Source organism: Mobula hypostoma, chromosome 23 (genome assembly GCF_963921235.1).
Source record: "Mobula hypostoma chromosome 23, sMobHyp1.1, whole genome shotgun sequence".
NCBI lineage: Eukaryota > Metazoa > Chordata > Chondrichthyes > Myliobatiformes > Myliobatidae > Mobula > Mobula hypostoma.
In genome coordinates this window covers 30,250,640-30,272,961 of record NC_086119.1, presented here as the reverse complement: position 1 = coordinate 30,272,961, position 22,322 = coordinate 30,250,640, and the positions used below count along the sequence as shown (strand labels likewise).

At 39.7% G+C, this 22,322-nt stretch overlaps 1 protein-coding gene across 1 annotated transcript in view; it reads right to left on the bottom strand.

The window, feature by feature from the left end:
* The window catches only part of LOC134336815 (double C2-like domain-containing protein beta), a 300,546-nt gene that overhangs the window by 114,218 nt on the left and 164,006 nt on the right, over positions 1 to 22,322 (bottom strand). Inside the window, exon 4 of the mRNA XM_063031310.1 lies at positions 16,413 to 16,522. Within this exon, the coding sequence (XP_062887380.1) occupies positions 16,413 to 16,522 (110 nt within the window). The remainder of the gene's footprint in view (positions 1 to 16,412; positions 16,523 to 22,322) is intronic.

Genomic DNA, 22,322 nt, shown 5'->3' with positions numbered 1-22,322 from the left:
CTGTGTGATGTACCCCACCCCGCCAAATAACAGACAATACACCATACGTGATTAAATGATCATACTTTATAGATCTTACTGGAACTATGTAATTAATAGAGATAAAATATAAAAGGAAAATAAAAGGCGCCAAACTTATCAAAGTTCAACCACTTCGTGCACACAGTTGGAGCACAATTACCGGAGTCCTCTTTCCACCATTTGATCCCCTCCGACCCCCTCGACTCGTCGCCTGGGACCAACCACGGTGGTCGACCAGAGCGTGTCCAGCACGTCCAGTCCTCTTCAGTTCTCCTCCCCAGAACCCTGGGCCTCGGATTCCCGCTCGGGGTCCGTCCCGTCACCCAGCTTACAGTATTGAGTCTCCTCTCTCTCTTCCCATCCGCCTTCTGCCCCAAAACCCATGAAGAACAATAGCTTACAGGCACACAAGAAAGAATAACATCTACCCCAATTGGTTAGCAAATGAATACAATCCTCATTATCAGTAATATAACCCAAACAAGCTGCTAGAGAGAGAACTTTCTCAGCAGTTAACATAACAAGGAAGCCATTTTTATTCGCCTCAGCAGTAACATAAAAGAAGAAACCCCTTACACATGTGAATAGGTAGGATATGGAGGGATATTGATTACGTGCAGGCAGATATGCAATGTAAGCTGGCATGATGTCTGGCACAGACGTTGTTGACCAAAGGGCTCGTCTCTGTACTGTAATTTTCTATGTCCATTGATCTAATATCTTCAGAAAACTTAAGGTGGACAATACTTAGTCATTTTACATTATTAAATTATGTAAAGAAAATAGGCACAGTAGTGCAATCACTATGATCTGTGTCTCGTTTCCCTACACATTGCTGTTTTTCAAGTTAATAATGCAGGGGTTTGACACAAAACATCGACGATTCCTATCCTCTAACAGATGCTCCTCGACCCAGTGAGGTCCTCCTGGACGGTGATTTTTTTTCCTCAGTGTTGATAATAATAATCACAATTTGGGGAGAGGAGAAACAGAAATCTCCTGGTAATGAGTCAAGGCTTCTGCGTAAAGCAGTTTTAGATATGACCACAGATCAGAAAGGCAGGGGAAATAACACTAACAACAGGAATTCTGCAGATGCTGGAAATTCAAGCAACACACATCAAAGTTGCTGTTGAACGCAGCAGGCCAAGCAGCATCTATAGGAAGAGGCGCAGTCGACGTTTCAGGCCGAGACCCTTCGTCAGGACATAACACTAAATCCAATTTATGGTACTAACAAAATTCCAGGATTATTTGCTGGCATTGGAAATAATTTCTTCGGAATTTGTTCAAGCTAAAAAATGTTGAAATTTTACAAATAGAAGACTTAATTATCTTTTCTCTCCTACAAATTGTCATCTCAAACTCTTCTCCCCATCTCATTCATTGTCATCTCCACCAGAAACTGTGAGGAATTTATGGACTTTGGCAGTAAAATTAGAAGCAATTCTTTAGCCTGCACTTCTTCCCTCCCTTTTCCACCGGGCTCAGCATCTCAGAAATCCCAGTCATTGATTTGATCTCATATCGACTTCTAATTGCTCACACATCCCCTCTCGTGTCCCTTCTGAACTCATTATCCATGAGAACAGCCCGTCCCCAGTAAACTTCTTCTGGTCCCCATGTTAACTGATAGAGAGTTATAGAATCACATCATGGAAATAGGTTTTTTCCCCCCCAGTTTATTCAGGCCAACATAAATACTCACCCAAGCTAGAACCATATGCCAGTATTTGAGCCGTAACTGTATAAACCTGTCCAATCCACTTGTCTGTCCAAATGTCATTTAAAAGTTGTTATTCTTAAACACTTTATCTGGCATCTTATTTCACATACACAGAGTGTAAAAAAAGTTAGCCCTCAAATTCCTATTAAATCTTTCCCTTTTTACCATAAACCTGAGCTCTTCAGTTCTTGATTCTCCAGACCTGGGAAAAAAAATACTGAATGCATTCACCCCAGCTATGCCCATCATATATAGTTAACCCTTCTTCTCCTTAATATTGTCCTTGTGCAATTTCAAATCTATCTTCATGTTCCGCTCCATCATTGCAAACCCGTGTCCATTTTGAAATTTCCAAATTATATTTGATTCTGGGATGCAGTTTAATCTCTAAATGAATGGCCATCTTTTCCTTACTGACAAGTTTGAATTCCTGAAATCATGTTTCTGTTCCTGCCAAAGTGCCACAATAGGTCTCATCAAAGTCTCTGTGCAATGGTGACAAAGGTGCTCCATCCCTCAAGTATTTAGAAAACATTTTCACAAGAAACATGACCAGAATAGACCAAATGCAAATGATCATCTCATGTTTGATTGGATTTATCTCAAGTCCATTTTTCGGTCTATTTCCCACAGACCTTTTTATCATCTATAGTCCACAGTCTACTCCAATGCTGAATATATTCAATGAATAAATCTTCATAATTCTGTGATACAGAATTCCAAACATTCACAATTGTCCAAGAGGAGAAATTTCTCCGTACCTCTGTCTTCAACAAGTGACCCATTATTCTGAAATTATGCTCCTTGTTCTAGATTCTCCCATGTTAGGAAACATTCAATATCTGTCTGATCAAAACTCTTAAAGTCTTTTGTATGTTCTTATAACCTTAACTCTCATTCTTCTAATTTCCACAAAGCATTTTCCTTACAAGGCAGCCTCATCTCTGAAATGAACCATATGGAACTATCTTCAGTGTTAGTGCCTCTGTTCTCTAAGCTGTATGGAGTTCTCCAGTCCACAGCCACTTGATTTCTTTCCCATCAATCAAGTTGCCTCCACTTGCAGTAATTTTCTACAGTGGATCAGCTTTTGAATCGTGCACCATTATCCTTGCTATCCTCCAAGGATTTATCTTTGAACACTTCTCATGTATGTGAGACATCATCCAACGATAAAATGTCAGTCTGTACATGCTTGGTGCTGATACCCACCTTTATCTCACTTTCACGTCTCTCAACCCACCTGCTACCTCTAATTTACAAGACAAAGCATCTAGTTCTGGATGCCTTCATTCCCAAGGCAACAAAGCCATCTTGTTCCGTGGTACACGTCACAGGTCAGAAGAGCATTACAAAATGGTGTCAATGCATTGAGACTTGTTTCCAGGAGCGTAGAATTCAAAAGTAGTGAAATTATATAAAATGGATCAGGCCACTCACGGACATATCCTGACTCTGTCATATAAAAAGGACACAGAAACAATGTTAAATGTGATACCATCTTTTAATAGGTGATACCAAAAATGAAAGGCAAGAGCGACTGGGAACAGGCTGGGGCCTCTTTCTTTGAAAAAGCTTAAACATGAACCTTTAAAAATTATTTTTGGTTCTGCCAGGATATTATTTTTGGTTCAATCACTTGGATGGAAATTTCATGGCTATAAGAAATTAAATTATATATTTTAATATTTTTTGTATTTGCAGAACTCTTTCATTAAAAGTGATCTATTCAAAAAGATATTAGTAATTGTTCTTTTTAAAAATCCTTAATAGTCTAATATTTTCAAATATCAAAATTATTCAGAAACCTTGACAGCTACGTGGCAGAAAACAAAGCCAGAGCTGTGATTTTGTTGCAAGTCAAAGTTTTTGCAGAGGAATTTTGTGAGTGTGAATTGTCCTGAGAGCCCAAATGTCTCATATACAGTATGTTCTGTAGGGCCCTGGTCTTCTGCGAAACCTAGTGCTTAGCTCCAGGGGACTGCTGGTCAGGAGGATGACCTCTCTGTATACAAGTATATGACACCAATGTGTTAGGCAATGGATATCAGAAGTGGGTTACTTTCACCAACATATGGCCCAAAGGAAGGGCCGTAAATATGATTTTAATGATCAGTCTTTGCAAGAGTCAATATATTTAATATTCTGCTCAAGTATTTTTTTCCTTGATATTGCAGTTTACATAAAGATTTTGAACAGCTTGACGGCTGCACATAACCCAGGTTGTTACTTGGATTGGCAACTCAAAGCTGCTAAAATTATATTTTGTATTTAACCATAGATGAAAAGGTAAAATCCAATATGCTTTGACCTACATTAATTGCAGATACTGTAAACTCAGCACCTCTAATTATTCCCATGTAATCATGTCAATTGTATCACTACCCTTCAGATTAAAGACCCATTCTCTAAAATGAATCTTTTGATGCATGACCATGAAATAGAGATGTTCATTTATCATTGTTTAGTCACCACCTCTCTACAAACTGGCAAACAATGCATTACAAATCAAATGTCTTTGTCTTTGTTATCCACAACCCTTACATCAATACAAGATTGCAGGAAGGACTGTCTGAATTCTGACAGACACATCGCGTTTGAGTCATTGAATTACAGGGGGAGGAAAATCACTTGGGAGTAGAGAAAAGATTAAAGGCAATTCAAATTTTCCTATTGTGTGAGTGATCCCAAAATTGGTTCGCTGTCTGCAGTATGACACAATGGGGTCATTAATAAGATCTGGGCAGCACTGAATAGCAGGTTTAATGAAGCCATTTGCTCCTGAAGGGGCTAATTTCAACTCATCTGGCAAGGTCATTGTTACCACAATGAAACATCTTTGTCATGGTTTGAAAAATAGTTGAAAAGGCCACTGTGTCAATACTTGCAAATAATATGGAGAAAGATTGACTGCTGGTGAAGAGGAAGTATCTGGATTTATATATTTTTCAATTGTTGTAGATCCTCATTAAACTCTGGAACGGTAGAAGTTTGCAGAATGCTGCAATTTACTTGTATTCAGCAAAGTATTTGAAGTCTGACTGGAACTGGACCATTTTCCATTTATCATAGAGAGATAAATGTTAATTTCATAGTTCAAATTTCAGTCATTAAACAATCAAAGCAAAACATGCACTGTTAACTAAGCAACACAGATCAAATTTGCTGGTAAACGCAGCAGGCCAGGCAGCATTTCTAGGAAGAGGTACAGTCGACATTTCAGGCCGAGACCCATAGTCCTGATGTTTCAGCCACACTTGAGGACCCCTGACCTATGAAGTTCCCCCATCTGATGGCCTGCTTTGGTTGGTGCTCAAGGACTATCCACTGAACAGCAGTCTGCCAGCTTTTCTGTCTGGCTGATTTTGGCAAGGAAATGAAGTCTAAGAATGCAAAATTAACCTTTCCATTAAATTCAGCTGGATTTTCCAGAAAGCACATACATTCCATCAATACACACTCAGATGAAGGGTCTTGGCATGAAACGTTTGACTGCTTATTCCTCTCCACAAATGCTGCCGAGTTTCTCCAGCACCTTGTGTGGGTTGCTCAAAATTTCCAGCATCGACCAAATCTCTTATGTTTATGATTTGCCTGCCCTTTCTGACATCTCCATTAATACTGAGGCCCCAATCTCTCAGCATCGGGCTTTATTGTATAAAGATACATACATACATGTTAGATTCAAAGCAACCTTTCCAAAAATGCACGCGTGATACCCCTCCACCCCAATTTCTGCCAAGGCCAGGGAATGACATGGTCCCTGACTAAGGATGCTCACTGTTTAATTGAGTGACATTGTTCTCCCTCATTTTCATATTTACTTCCCATCCAACTATAACCAGAGCTCTTGCTTCCAACTGCTCTCCTTCCAGCCACTCCACTACTAGGATTCTTTATTCTTCACTTCTGCAAGAGACATTGCTTTAGGTTCCATACATACAGCTTCCAGTCCTATCTTCCATGTCGCAGCCTCTCCAGTGCCATTGATCTGAAGTTGTTTGCCTGGTACTCAACTCCACACGAGTCCAGGTTTCTCCAGTTAACTGAAGCTGTAGTCTTCAGCCCGGTCCACAAGCTCTAAACAATGAACACCTATGACCAAGACTCACATTCATCCCTAGACTAAATGCTCCACATTTGTTGCTCCGAATTCCAGCATCTGCAGTCTCTCATGTTTCCAAATCCAATGCTCTTATGGACAATATCCCTAAATCCACTAACCATCAACTTCAAACTGTACTGTTTGCATTAGGAATCAGATTAAGCCTTTCGTATCCTTTTGCCCATCAACGTGCATTTGCTCCTTGTACCTGTGACGAAAGGCCAAGTTATCAGAAGATTGATGCTAATGAGAGAGATAAGTGAGACAATGGAGCAGCATTCGGAAATGTTAATGAGAGACGAGAGAGATTAACGAAAAGAGACACAGTTCCGAGTATTGTCAGACCGGTTGCTTTGAACCTGAACTGTTTGAAGTTTGATGGACAGGCGATACCCCAGCAGGGGGATAAAAGGAACAGGTTCGCTAAGGCAAGACAGACACCACAAGATCACGAGATAACGAGACCCTGGAAAAGCGGTGTGCCCCCACAAGTTGGTGAGAGTTTTGGAGGTCTGGTCGCGGGACCGACCATAGACGCCCAGCGTGAAAAGGTACGATCGGCGGGAACCTGGTGTGTGTATGTCCACCCTTGCCTGGGTGCCGGGTTCACCGCGGAAAGACGATCGTATCCGGAACAGAGGGGTCACAGTCGGTGACCTCAGAAGACAGTAAAAGGGCTCACCCGAAAGCTAACTGCGAGGAACATCAAAGGTCTGTTTTGAATCAGGAAATTTGCATATTCTCTCTCTCTCTCTCCAACGGCACAACAGCGATTACTGCGAACTGTACTAAGCTGAACTGAACTCTGCGTCACTTGAGACTGATCATTTTACCCCTAGACTGTGATAGAGCTCGATTGATTCCTGTTATTCTAGTTCTGTGTACATGTGTGTTTTACCATTGCTAACCTGTTGCATTTATATCCTTTTGATTAGAGTACTGTGTTACTTATTTCTTTAATAAAACTTTCTTAGTTCCAGTAATCCAGACTCCATCTAAGTGGTCCATTTCTGCTGGTTTGGCAACCCAGTTACGGGGTACGTAACATACCTCACACTTTGATGTCAATTTTTCATATTCAAATCCCTTTCAAGGCTCCCTGTCCAACATCACCTTCTCTAAAACAACAGGAATTCTGCAATGCTGGAAATTCAAGCAACATACATCAAAGTTGCTGGTGAACGCAGCAGGCCAAGCAGCATCTATAGGAAGAGGCGCACTCGACGTTTCAGGCCGAGACCCTTCTCTAGCCCAGATTCAGAGTTCCTCCAGTTTTAACACCAGCCCCCATATCTGCAGGTGTGTCTTCAGAGATTCAGGCCTTCATTTCTGAAATTTATCTTTCCACACCCTTTTCACCTTCAAGGTCTTGAGTAAAATCCACATCTTTGACCAAGTTCTCCTAATTTTTTGTTAGGTACATATTTTTTGCTCTTCTTGCACTTTAGAGTAATTAATGTGTTTTAATTTTCTGAAAAGAGTGCAATAAAACTTTAGCTGATGCAGAAACAATCATAAGCATCAGAGATTAATTTTCTGTAATACAAACAATGGCAAAGTTTTCCAGTCATTTGTCAGCTGTTTTTTTTAAATAGGCAACCGTTAGTCTCGTGAGACCATGGATTTGTGCCTTCGAAGGTTTCCAGGGTGCAGGCCTGGGCAAGGTTGTATGGAAGACCGGCAGTTGCCGATGCTGCAAGTCTCCCCTCTCCACACCACCGATGTTGTCCAAGGGAAGGTCATTAAGACCCATACATCTTGGCACCAGTGTTGTCGCAGAGCAATGTGTGGTTAAGTGCCTTGCTCAAGGACACAACCTGCTGCCTTGGCCAAGGCTCGAACTAGCAACCTTCAGATCACTAGACGAACACCTTAATCACTTGGCCACATGCCAACACTTTTGTTGGCTGTATTTCTCATATTTATTTTCCTTTCCTTGACATTAAATCTCTTTGACATTGAAGTAGAAAAATGTTTAATGGAGGACTTTTACACAATTGTTTAGACTGCAAGGAATACTGTGAAGCTTTAAGAATGACAAAATGGTGCTTGAGTCCTGGACACACTATGAATGAGAAAATTGGCTATGTATTCAGATTATGTATTGGCCTGAAATGCACAAAACTAAAACAAAATCCTAAAGTACTAAAAGAATCCAAATATATCATAAAACTTTGGATTAAGAGACTGTTTCTATCAATCTGAGCTGTAGGCAAAAATTTAGTTGTTAGATCATAGGGCAAACATACCAACATCTCTTCCATGTTATTGCTGCACAAACTAAGTTGCAACAACTGATAAACTTCTAGCATTGCTAGTGCTCACAAGCTTCTAGTTACACAGTGATCGTATCTGCTACCGTTCATGAGCATTGATGTAATTCTCTTTTCCCTACAGTTATTTCTCAGCTGAGGCCTCTTTGGCTTGCAAGATCACCTCCACCTGTGACTCCTGACCTAACTGATCCTTTCCCTGTTCTAGTTCACTCTCGACTCCACACAAGCTAGTTACCATTCACAAAAAGAATAAAAACAAGGTGGAAGAACACAAAAGATGTATATTAGTTTTCGAATCACACCGAAAATGTCAAACGACATTGATTACTTTGCTGTTTGGTATCATTTGCATTGATTCAAAGCATCACCCAAAACAATGGAATATTTTTCTACTAGTATTTAGGCCTTTCCAGCTCTTCGAGCTACACTGCCCAGCAATCCCTCAATTTAACCCTAGCCTAATCACAGGCAATTTACAATGACCTATTAACTCACCAACCAGTACGTCTTTGGACTGTGGGAGGAAACCAGAGTACCCTGGAAAAAAAACACCAGTCACGGGGAGAATGTACAAACACAGCAGCAGGAATTGAACCCAGGTCCCTGTACCGTAAAGCATTGTGCTAACTATTACGCTATTGTGCTATTCAGATAAAAGGAATGAAAAAATTTGAAAGTAAATAAGCACAGATTTTTATGTGATATGGTAGTTCAAATGCCTTTGCTGCCTTGACAAATTGTTTATTCTGTAGGAAAAACATACTTTCATAATACATTGAAGATGTAAAGAAATGCAGCAATTTTGCCTGAGGTTTAAACAGTTAGCCCTGTATTACAGGATTTTTGATTCCTTCCGGGTATATTTAACAAGAGGAAATCTGCCTTAAATTCTGCAATACATCTTGAAACAGTATCACAGCAGATGCATATACAGTTGTGATAAATATCTGGAATACTTCACTGATGTTTTTAAATTCTGCTCCTCCTTTAATGAGGGTAATCTTATTTGGGATGGTCAGTACCTTGTCCTAGGAAATGGTAAGGTAACCAGGTCTGTTGTATATAAAATATTTAAGTAATATTTGAGTAATATTCTAAATATACTGTTGATTAATCATTCTTAGTTTACATAATTCATTGCAGATTATATATAAAAGTAAGTGAATGGCATATGTTATTATACCACTACGTAGTATTTAAAAATACCACAGCATATAGACAGCCACAGCATAGTAAATTTTAAACTGTCCCATTTGGGCTTAAAGATTTAATCACTGTGGAGGATTCTTACTCTGGTGGGATAATTTCTTTACTTACGGTGAACAAGATGCATTCTATATTGACGCAAACATGAGGAATTCTGCAGATGCTGGAAATTCAAGCAACACACATCAAAGTTGCTGGTGAACGCAGCAGGCCAGGCAGCATCTCTAGGAAGAGGTACAGTTGACGTTTCTAGCCGAGACCCTTCGTCAGGACTAATTGCTAGTAAGAGATTTAAAAGTGGGAGGGGGAGATCCAAAATGATAGAAGAAGACAGGAGGGGGAGGGATGGAGCCAAGAGCTGGACAGGTGATTGGCAAAAGGGATATGAGAGGATCATGGGACAGGAGGCCCAGGGAGAAGGAAAAGGTGGGGGGGGGGGGAACCCAGAGGATGGGCAAGGGGAATAGTCAGAGGGACAGAGGGAGAAAAAGGAGAGTGAGAGAAAGAATGTGTGTTTATAAATAACGGATGGGGTACGAGGGGGAGGTGGGGCATTAGCGGAAGTTAGAGAAGTCAATGTTCATGCCATCAGGTTGGAGGCTACCCAGACGGAATATAAGGTGTTGTTCCTCCAACCTAAGTGTGGCTTCATCTTTACAGTAGAGGAGGCCATGGATAGACATGTCAGAATGGGAATGGGATGTGGAATTAAAATGTGTGGCCACTGGGAGATCCTGCTTTCTCTGGCGTACAGAGCGTAGGTGTTCAGCAAAACGATCTGCCTGGCCTGCTGCATTCTATATTGAGTTGGAGTTCATAACGAAGCAGGGAGGAGTGTTGTGTATTTAATATTTCAGTAATATTTGAGTAACATTGTAAATACTGTGTATTGTTTAAGCATCCTTTATTGTTTACATAATTCATTACATGTTATATGTAAAAGCACGTGAATGGCATACGTCTTTAAGCCACCGCATCATAAGTGTGACCTCACTAAAGTAAAAACCAAGCATATGTGTTTATCTCGGTCTTCTAAGGTTATTTCTTAGTTAGTTTTTGAAGCTACAAAACATAACAAGGTCCCCTCCAAACGTTTGCAAATAGATTTGAGATAAATTAATATCTGGGACTGCAGCAAGTAGCAGGACAATTAGGAGCATTAGGGTACAATGGGAACTTGGGATGCAACTATCTGAAAGCAGCAGCACAGAGAACAGCATGGTAAAGAAGGCACTTGCATGCTTGCCTACATCAGTCAGGACATTGAATATAAAAGTTGGCACATCATGTTATTAGTGTATAAAACTTTGCTTAGGCCACGTTTGGGGTATGTGCAGAGTTTTGGAATGCACTGCCAGAAGCAGAAACAGACCGGCTGGTGGTGCAATGGCATCAGCGAAGGCCCCCGAGTTCGAATCCAAATCAGGCCACCCCCCGAGCATGCTTTCCATCCGTGCTGGGTTGAGCGTCGAGCTAGCCACTCAGCCTCGTAAAAAAAAAAGGGTCGAGTCAGGAATGTTCATATCATGACCCTGGTTAATCTGAAAGGAGACCAATCCTGACACCACTCGCCAGACAAGGATGGCTGACTGTCTGGTGCAACACGCTTAAAAAAAAGCAGAAACAGAAGCTGGAACTGTGGCAAGAAACCCTGCAGCTGGAATCTCATCTCCTAAAGCCCCACAGCCTGTCTACCATCTACAGGGCTCAAGTTAGGAGTGCAATGGAATACTCTCCATTTGTCTGGAAGAAGGCGGCTTCAACAACACTCAAAGCTCAAGCAACTCACCCACAGCCAGTCACTCACTCCATCACCACCGTAGCAGCAATCTGTACCCCCTAGAGGGCGTACTGCAGCAACTCGCTAAGACTTCCTAGACAGCACCTTCCAGACCCACACCACTACCAACCTGAAGGTCATGGGTAGCAAATACATGGGAACATCATCTCTTGGAAATTGCCCTCCAAGTCACACGCTATGTGGACATGGAAACATATTGCCAATTCTTCATCGTTGAGGGGTTAAGATACTGGAACTCTTTTCCTAACAGCAATACAGGTATACCCACAGCACAACGACTGTAGTGCTTTTAGAATACAGCTCACAACCTTCTCAAGGGCAAGTAGGGACAGGCAATTAAATGCTGGCTCAGTCTAGAAAGCCCACTTCCCCTGAATTAATGAAACAAAAAATATGACAGGGATGTTTAAAGAGGCATTCAGACAGACAAATGAACAGGCAGCAATGGAGGGATACGGACCATGGGCAAATGGGATTAGTCATGGTCGGCAAAGATGGAATGGGCTGAAGGGCCTGTTTCTGTCCTAGGTTCTAAGTGGGCTAGATGTATTGATGATAGGGAATACTGTATGATTAAGAGGCAGATGTGCTAATGTTATCCAAAACTGGCAGACATCCCACAGTTGCAGAACGCATCGATTCAGTGATTCTGCAGTGGAAGCATAACACAAAGGGTTCAGTGTGGATGATCATCACAGCAGTTCTGGAAGTATTTCATTAAAAGTGACGAATGTTTCATGGTTTATTTACAAGACAGGACTTTTCTTATGAATGGCAATGTTTCACTTTAACACAGTATGAAACAAAGTAATCTTAATGATATCTTATTAATTGAACCATTTGTAAGCAGAGATTGATGTGTAAACTATGGGGCAAGGTACAGTTGCTTTTGAAGATTACAAATGAAGGAACCCATTTCAGCAAACCTGGGCTCTTCTAGCATCTCAAGAAGAAGTAAATTTTACCATTCACTCATACATCAGTGCAATCATGGATATTGATAAATAAATTCAAGAGTAAATGCAATAAAATCAATTCTCCTAACGTCAAAATTTGCCCAAATGTCAGTCCAGCTAGAACCTGGCAAATGAAATGTAGCCCACTACGTGAATATTATTCTTAATACAATGTCTCATTAAAGATTACACCATTTTCCTCCCTTTCCTCCCATCTCCCTCACATACTTGAGATAATCTTATAAACACATTGGACTATTGAGTGCAATTGCCATTTACAAGCATAACTAATGTGGGATGAGGATTCTCGCATAGTCAACAGTTACCATGCTGTGCTAGTGCCCTGTTCACTCCTTGTACTCTATCAAGTCACTATTTAATTAGCTTATATTAAATAAATATAGACTTTGACTTGACAGTAGTTTCTGACAGAAAATTCTACTTTACAAGCCAACATGCCAAGTAGGTTAGCATTTCAGCTCCATCCAAAATGGCACCCTTGCCTCATCATTTAAATCACTGGGCATATCCTTTCATTTTGTTCCCTTCAAATCCATGTGCAGTTTGCATCAATTGCTTCCTATGGCATTCTAGTTTCTCATAAAGGCATTTGTTCCTATTTTTTTTTAATGTTTGTTACCATCTTAAATTAAAACTTCCATGTTATTACCCATTGGAAACAATTACCATCCTAACACAACTACCACTGCGTTCATAGTTTTGCGTCCATTCAATGTTCTTTGCAGCTCAGTGTCACTATAAATTCTCTTTGGGCAATAATCTAGAATGGCAATTTACTGGCTTATTTTTAATCACCCTAGAGCATAGTTGTTCTCCTACTCCACGTGCCACGTGAATTCTCAAGTCTAAGGTAACTAAAGTAACTTCAAATGAAATAGCTGCAGACATTAAAGAACTATTTCACATTAATTAAATGCCTGAACGAACATGTGAAAAATGAATTTCCACTCATTAGCTTTGAAAAATATGATGCAGTTTAATAAACGTTATAAATATGAGCTTATTTTCACTACATACAGATCTACATCATACATGACATAAGCAATTTTGAAACATACACTGCAAAATCACAGGTTAGCTTGGTCGAGAGAAACCACACTCCACAAATGCAAACAAGATACATTTTATGCTATTTTAATGGTTTATGCATTATTGATTAATGCCAATTAATAAGAAAGGACTGGACAGAATTCGGGCTCATATGCCAGTTCACTGAAACAAATTTATTTATTAATATTATTTAATTTGCAGTTTTTCTTTTGCACATTGAGTGTGTTTGTCAGTCTTTTTGTGTAGTTATCCCATTGACTCCATTGTATTTCTTTGTTCTACTGTGAATGACTGAAAGAAAATGATTCTCAAGGTGGCATACTATGAGAAGTACTCAACCCTCTTGAAATTTTCATGTTTTATTGTTTTACAACACTGAATCACAATGGATTTAATTGGCTTTTTTTGACATAGATCAACAGAGAAAAATCTTCCATGTCAAAGTGAAAACAGATCTCTACAAAGTGGTCTAACTTAATTACAAATGGTCCTACATGAGAGAGGCAGGTGGGCACACACACACAGCCCCTGTGGCTCTCAATGAGAAACAAAGCCAAGTTGGATGGACTGACAAAAGCAGTGACAGTATTATCAGCAAACACTCCTATTGGTGGAGATTGAATGTGTTGACGAGTTAACTGAGCACCTATAAGCAGTCTGAAGGAAAATGTAAAGCTCCACACAGATGGCACCTGAGGTTAGGACCAAACCTGGGTCTGAGGGGCACTGTCAGTACCAGCTGCACCACTGTGCCACCCTGAATGTGGAACTACCAAAGGGTGTTTCAGGCAACCCTGCGGAGTTAGAACACCACAAACCTACCACAAGCACCTGGAGAGACACAGCTGATTAGAACTGGATCGGAAATGACACTCCATCAGCTAAAGGATCCAGAAAACTTAATGACAAAGTGAAGGAATTTTACCATATAAGGTTATATCACATCTGGTATGTACCTCTTCAAAAAAAATGTATCATGTAACCTACTGCTCTCTGTAAAATGTTGCAAATGCTTTCCATATAGAAGCTTCGAGAAACTATCTATTGTATTTTTGCATAACTTTTCCTTTTATAACTAAACTTTTTTTTTAAAGCTATTGATATATCCAAGAAAGATATGAAGAGAAGAGATTCTAAGAGAAGATATGAAGACAAATTGTTAAGTCTCTCCATGCAATCCATGGTGTTTTCTGAAGTATTCTGCAATAACTGTGTGCAGGTATGTGCCTGGAGATCTCGGGAGAACCATTGGTCAGCTACAGTGTATGTGGCAGTGTGATCTGGAATTCTACACCTGTGCAATGCAGGATAGTAATACAGAAAGTACTGAAGATCTAAGCTCAGGGATGGTTCATAGTCTGAGCTGAAGGAGTGGTACATTTTGTGTTTGATCCCTCAGTTCTATGGTGGAGAGAGATGGTGTACAAGGAAATGTCCCTATTCATTAGAATAGCTTGGTGACCTTTATGAGAAAGGTAATTATGCTACTGTAAGTGGCTTGTATTTTTACTTGATTTTTAGAAGAATTACTCATTAAATATACCTTTAAATACATATATTATTTCTTTAATTTCTTTTAAAATCATCAAGATAAGTAAATATTTAAAAATGTGCAGAAGGCCTATTGACAAAAGGAATTGCCAAAGGCCAAAGTTGTCAGGGACAGAGCCTCGGTTTGTGTCACCTGAATCTTGGGTCACTGCTCAGTTGCACTTTGCTGTGAGGTCTCCAAAGCATTAGGGAGGCACACACCCACAAGAATTAAGCATGAACATGAAAGGACATAGTGCAAGTGATGCGCAATGCATGAACTGGGTCAAACATCATCCAGCCCATTGCATGCTTACCATTGTTTGACATAACTGGGATCCCAAACTTTTATTCAATCTCAGGATAGTCAAGGTCATAGACAAATTTAACATGACCTTAAAAAAAGGCAAAAGGCAGAAATTGGGAACAAGCAGAAACAAACAAACACAAAATGAGTTGTTAGCATCTCCAAAGAGTTGAGCTGATTCGGTTCAAGTTCTCTTTTATACAGGTTCTGCTTTCTCCCAACAACACATTTTAGTCATTTATTCTTTGTTCTGAACATTAGGGTGAAGATTCCACTTCTACTGTCAAGTCTTAACTTTTTTTCCACTACTACCTTGGCTAATCTGAATATACTCAACAAGTCTCTTTGATTCTCCACCTATGAAAAGGATCATTTAAAAACTGATACTTGAAGTATTTGTTTCCTTTATTCTTACAGAGGTATTACATCACATCTTGTAGATTGATTCAGAAAGGTCACCTTTCCCTGCAAACCATGTTTCACAATTTCATGTTGCAGGTCCTCTTAAGCAGTCTGCCTCCAATACTTCTATCAATTCATATAGATAGAGACAATGACCGGTGTTAATAGTTGTCCCTGATTTTCACCACATCTGAGTAGTCAGAACATTTATTTTTATTACTCATCCACCTTCTTCTTGACTTTCGAGCACAGAACAGTACAGCACATTGTCCCAGGATTATACCAAGCTAATTAAGCTAATGACAACTAATCCCTTTTGCCTGCACGTGGTCCCAATTCTCCCCATATTCACGTCCCATCCAAGAGCCTCCTAAATGCATTTATCATACCTGCCTGCACCAACACTCCGGCATCACATTCCAGGCTCACATCACTCTCTGCACTTAAAAATTGCCCCACACATCTTTAAACTTACCCTCTTTCACCATAAATGCATGCCCTCTGATATGAGACGTTTCAGAAAAGGTACAGGCTGTCTAGTCTATCTATGCCTCTTGTAATTTTATAAACTTCTATCAGGACTCCCCTCAGTTTCCGTTGCTCCAAAGAAAAATAGTTTGTTCACATACTCCTTATTGCACATGATCTATATTCCAGGCAGCATCCTGGTAAGTGTCTTTTGCACCCACCCTATAGCCTCCATGTCCTCTCTATAAAGAGATGACCAGAAATGAATCCATATTCAATAGTCTTTGTTTTTCCCCATTATTTTACTGGCACATGATCAATGCTTTCAAAAGTCCTAATAAATCTGCTGCTTTTCTTCCGTGGTCTCTGAATTATTTTATGAACTTTATTGAGCTGGTTAGCCAACCTGCTTATTTAGAAGTCTCCTCTGTACAGTCGGATTTTTCTCCTCCTGCTTAGCCATTTCTTCCCCCAAGCTTCAGCAGAAATTCAGAAAAGATTAAACTGCCTCAAGGTTTTCAAGATATTAAAGTTTAATGTTACCTTAATGTCTTTCGTATCATGTCCTCATCAGTGATTCCATAGTAAGTGAGAGTCTCATTCCAGACTGGATTCAGAGTATTTCGTAGAGTTTTTGTCCTTAGTTTATTCGCCTAGAAACAGAGTGCAAGTTACGCATTGTTATAGAAAGGCTTAATGCATCTCAAAACTTGATATCTATACAAATATTTATAGTATAATTTACCATTTTAACTTAAACTTTACATTAACCATTCCTTTGTTTCTAATTTATAACAACGTGGCGGCATCTTTAGGAATATAGATTGGTTTGATGGTTCAGTAAATATGCTGCTGTAAATACTTTTTTTAAAAAAATGGTTCTCTCTTCCTTGACTTTCCTGTACTCAAACTTTCACTAACCATGTCCCTTATTATCTGAACTTGTGCACAGCCATCCCTTAAGAGCTTCTTTCTACCCTTGATATATGCAAATACATAGATCATATACAGCAGGACTGTATATTTTTTGCACTGCGGACCGGTTTAATATTGACAATATTCTTGTGGACCGGCCGACCGGAGGTGGGGTAGGGTTGCAAACGGACAAGAGTAGCAGTCAAATACGTTGTGTTTATCCCGAGAAAGACTACAATGACCATGAAGCCTTGCGCGGGTACCAGTGCGCATGCGTTGACGTATCGACTTATCCCCTACAAATTGTTTTTGGCGATTCTGTTCGGCGGCGGGGTGGGGGGGGGGGGTAATCACGACCGGAATATCGGTGATAAGTGGCTAATACACTCAATTTCCTTTCTAAAAGGATTTATCTAACAAACTTGATATTAAACACACAGCGCATATTTTCTTCGCATGAATACAGTCGTAAGTCAATTATCAGGGGAGGACAGGGAGCTTGAAGTAAGTGTTAAACGAACTTCCAGTAGAAGTGGTAGAGGCAGGTTCGATATTATCATTTAAAGAAAAATTGGATAGGTATATGAACAGGAAAGGAATGGAGGATTATGGGCTGGGTGCAGGTCGGTGGGACTAGGTGAGAGTAGCGTTCGGTACGGACTAGAAGGGCAGAGATGGCCTGTTTCTGTGCTGTAATTGTTATATGGTTATATAAGTAAGTCAATAGCATCATAACATTTTAAGTAATGTTTGGATATTAAACACACAGCACATATTTTCCCCGTATGAACATATAAAATCATTGCCACACACCAATATCGCTGAATCGGTGGGAGCCCTGGGCTTGTTTTCCTGCAACAAGACGGTCCTATCGAGGGGTGATGGGAGACAGCGATACTCGAAGGGGGTTCCTTATGTCCAGTCTATTCTGCAATTTAGTTTTCGTTGCATTCATTGCAGAAAAGCCCGCTTCGCAGAGATATTTTGGAAATGGAAGCAACGTTTTCAGTGCTTTCGTGGCTACCTCAGGATATTTAGCCTTGACTTAAGTGCTGGCAGAGATGTTATGTCAAACATACTTTTCAGCCCGCCGTCATTTGCAAGCTCGAGGAGTTGATCTCCTTCCTGCGCTGACATGGATGACACGCGGGTAATGACCTCGAATGCGTAATGGCTCAACAGTGCGTGACAGGGAATGAGGAAAGGTTTCCTCGTGGCCCCGTAGCACATGCTTTGCGGCCCGGTACTGGTCCGCGGCCCGATGGTTGGGGACCGCTGATATACAGTATACGTTATCAAAGTTCAAAGTAAATTTTGTTATCAAGGTACATGTCTGTCACCATATACAATCTGAAATTCATTTTCTTGTGAGTTCAGCAAATCTATAGAATAGCAACTATAACAGGATCAATGAAAGATCAGAGTGCAGAAGATGACAAACTGTGCAAACGCAAATATAAGTAAATAACAATAAATAATGAGAACATGAGATAATGAGATAAAGTATCCTTAAAGTGAGATCATTGGTTGTGTGAACATCTCAATGGATAAGCAAGTGAGTATAGTGATCCCCTTTTATTCAAGGGGCTCATGGTTGAGGGGTAATAACTGTTCTTGAACCTGGTAGTGTGAGTCCTGAGGCTCTTCTACCTTCTACCTGATGGCAGCAGCAAGAGAGCATGACCTGGGTGGTGGGCATCTCTGATGATGGATGCTGCTTTCCTATGACAGCATTTCAAGTAGATGTGCTCAATAGTTGGGAGGGCTTTACGCATGATGTACTTGGCTACATCCACTACCTATTGTAGGATTTCCCATTCAAAGGCCATGATGCAGCCAATGTACTTTCCATGACATATCTATAAAAATTTGTCAATGTCTTAAATGTCATGCCACATTTCCACAAACTCTTAAGTATCACTCACATTTCCAATCTTTTCCAGCCTGAAAAAAAATACTTCTTGCAATATTCTTTTCATCAACTAAATCACTTCTCCACCTCAAGATCTGAGGGCCTTATGCATAACAACCCTTCAACTTCTAATTCAACCCAATGGTCCCAGTACAGCTCTCATCGTTGCTTTTTTTTTTGTATACTGGAGAGTGGACCAGCATCTGGTTCAAGTGCCAGTATCCTAGTGAAGACAGGTAAAATGTCTGGGAGGTGGATGGTCTGGGTAAGTGATGGAAACTGACACTGAAGGTCCATAGGAAGTAACCTGTATTTACTGCATTAAGTGTTTTGAGCTGAGGCCCCTGATCAGCACAGGGAAGGGTCTTGGCCCAAAATGCCAACAATTTAATCCCTTCATAGATACTGCCCGGCTTGCTGAGTTCCTCCAGTACTTTGTTTCTCATGAAAAGCTCCTCCTTCACATGTTTTTGATTCTAAAACCTCATTCCATCTGGACTGGTGGACACTATAACTGTGCTTTGGTTTTTAAGCCAAGTGATTCTGTTTTGTTTTTTTTTAATTTTATTTTTATTTGGATAAGGAGTTCACAATTATCATGTACTTTTTTCACACATATAACCTTTTCCATTTTTTTATATGTATAAAACTACAATTATTTATACATTCTTAAGTACACATTGAGATGATATAAAAGCAAAATAAACATTTAAATAGATAATTATGTACTGTGGTAAATCTAACCTATTAGGCTAAGTAATGAAATTAGTTGTTAAGAAAAATGGTAATAATAGTTTCCATACAACCCTTCTGGACCATTTCCACTGGTCCAAAATGTTGCATACAAGCCTATATACCAACCATTGTAGGTGTTTATATCCCAATTTGTTCGTGCTTGTTCCTGCCCGCAGACATAATTATCCAATCCCTATGTACTTATTTACTTAATTTTTTCATTTTTTTTTATCCCTTTCCCAAATCTTTCCCTTTACTTGTGTTAATTCTCTATTTTCCAAAAAAAAACAACAAACATTTAGACTAGGGGTGCTTACGTTAGCAATATTACTGTGTTGATGAGAAGAGCAATATAAATCATTAGGAGAGTCATCTAAAGTCTGCTCGCATTGGGGTTATATATTCAATCCATTTATTCCAGATTTGATAAAATGTTTCTTTTTGAGTTCTCAGGGAGTAGGTCAACTTTTCCATTTTAAATATTTCCAAGATAATTTCGTACCAATCTTCTAATGTAGGTGGTATTGGATTTAGCCATTTTCTAGTGATTGATTTCTTACTTGCCGCTAAGAGGGCCTGCAGCAACTTTATATCTTCCTTCTGTTCAAGGAACAATACATGCCCCAAATAGAGCGTCTCAAAGTTCAGAGGTATCTGGGACCTAAGTACCTTAACTAATGTTCTATGAATACCTTCCCAAAATAGACTTAATTTAGGGCAATCCCAGAAAATATGAAAATGATTTGCCTCCTTGGAGCCGCACCTTCTCCAACACATCACATTTGTATCTTTATATTTTTCCTGATATGGGGTCTTGAAGTATCTTATAATGTTTTTCCAACAATGTTCTCTCCATGTCAAAGAATTAGTCGAGGACCATTGAAAGCTGCAGATTTTCCCCCAAGCCTCCTCTGAAAGTACCAACCCCGCTTCTTTCTCCCACTTCTCTTTAATATACAGTGTATTTACATTTTTAGCATGGGAGAGTGCATTATATAGGCGAGAAACTGATTTACTAGGTATTGAACTGCAAGCCGAATTCAGAATCTTGAAAAATTCTAATTCTACTGTTGATAGGTCTGTATATCTACAACTCTGGTTAACATAGTTTCGTATTTGAAGGTACCTAAAAAAGTCATTATGTTCTAGGCCATGTTTGTCCTGCAGGATTTGGAAACTTTGTAATACTCTTTTATCTATAAATGAGAAGTAGGTTGTAAGACCTTTCTTTATCCATAGCTCAAATCTTTTATCTCCTCTGTTGGGAAGGAATTCGGTATCATATGCACACCATCTAAAGAGTTTTAGCATGTTATTAATTCCACATGAATTAACCACCTTCTGCCATACTCTTAGTGTAAGATTTATCCAAGCATTATTAAATTTTTCCAACTGGGCCATCAATCCTTTGTCAGCTATTGAGGCCTGAAGAGGAAAACTGTCAACTAATCCAAATTCTATTTCCTTCCATCTAGCCTTATATTCCCTATTACACCAATATAACAGAGGGGTTATCTGTGAGGCATAAAAATAATTTCTCAGGCAAGGAAGAACCATACCTCCTCTTTCCTTCCCTAACTGTAAAGTGTTATATCGAATTCTAGGTTTCCTTCCTTGCCAAATGAAGTGGGAAATCCATTTGTCCCATTCCCTGAATTGATTATCATCCACCTCCACTGGTAAAGTACGGAAAAGATATAATAACCGAGGAAGAATATTCATTTTTATAGTATTTATCCTTGAATTTAAACTTAAAAAGGGGATAAGATTCCATCTATGCATATCTGCTTTTATCTCTGAGATTAATGGCCCATAATTTACCTGTGACAGTGTTGAAAGATCCTTCGGCAGGGTTATTCCTAAATATTTTAATGATTTAGCTTCCCACTTAAGATCATATGTATCCTGCAATTTTTTGGATGGTGTATAATTTAGGGACATAACCTGCGTTTTCTTTACATTTATTTTATAACCTGATATTTTCCCAAAGTCATCCAACAGTGTAAACAATCCTATAAATGATTTTTCTGGTTCACTCAGATATACCAAAACATCATCTGCGAATAACGCCACTTTCTGTTCAATCCCTGCCACCTTGATACCTTTTACGATTTCGCCCTGTCTTATTAGTTGGGCAAGTGGTTCAATATATAGCGCAAAAAGGAGAGGAGAAATTGGGCATCCCTGTCTAGTGCCTCTCTCTAAAATGAAGGAGTCAGAGAGGTCCCCATTTATCTTAATTCGGGCTGTTGGGCTGTCATACGGAGTCTGAATTACTTTAATAAACCTTTCTTGAAAGCCGAATCTTCCTAACACTCTGTATAGGAATGCCCAACTAACCGAATCAAAAGCTTTCTCAGCGTCCAATCCTACTACCATTGTCTCTGTCTCGTTCTTATTAACCTGTTCTAATATGTGCAGAGTTCTCCTTATGTTGTCCTGTGTTTGTCTTTGTTGAATAAATCCAGTCTGGTCTAAATGGATTAGGCCAGGTAAAAGCTTTTCCAATCTGCGCACTAATATAGATGTAAATAGTTTGTAATCTAAATTAAGAACACTAATTGGCCGATAATTGCCACATTCTAGTTTATCTTTACCCTCTTTAGGAATAACTGAAATAATCACTTCTCTCCAGGAAGGTGGAGTTTCTCCTCTCTGCAAGATCCAATTAAAGGTGTTAAGTAGTAATGGGGCTAACTGTGTCTTCAGGGACTTGTACCACTCTGAGGTAAACCCATCAGAACCCGGGGACTTTCCAGCCTTTAACCTAGAGATGGCCACGTTCAGTTCTTTGACAGTTACTGGTTCTAATAAACTTTCATTTTGTAAATCTGTAAGTTTAGGTAGATCTAAAAAATTCAATACACTGTCTATATAGGGCTCATTGGGGG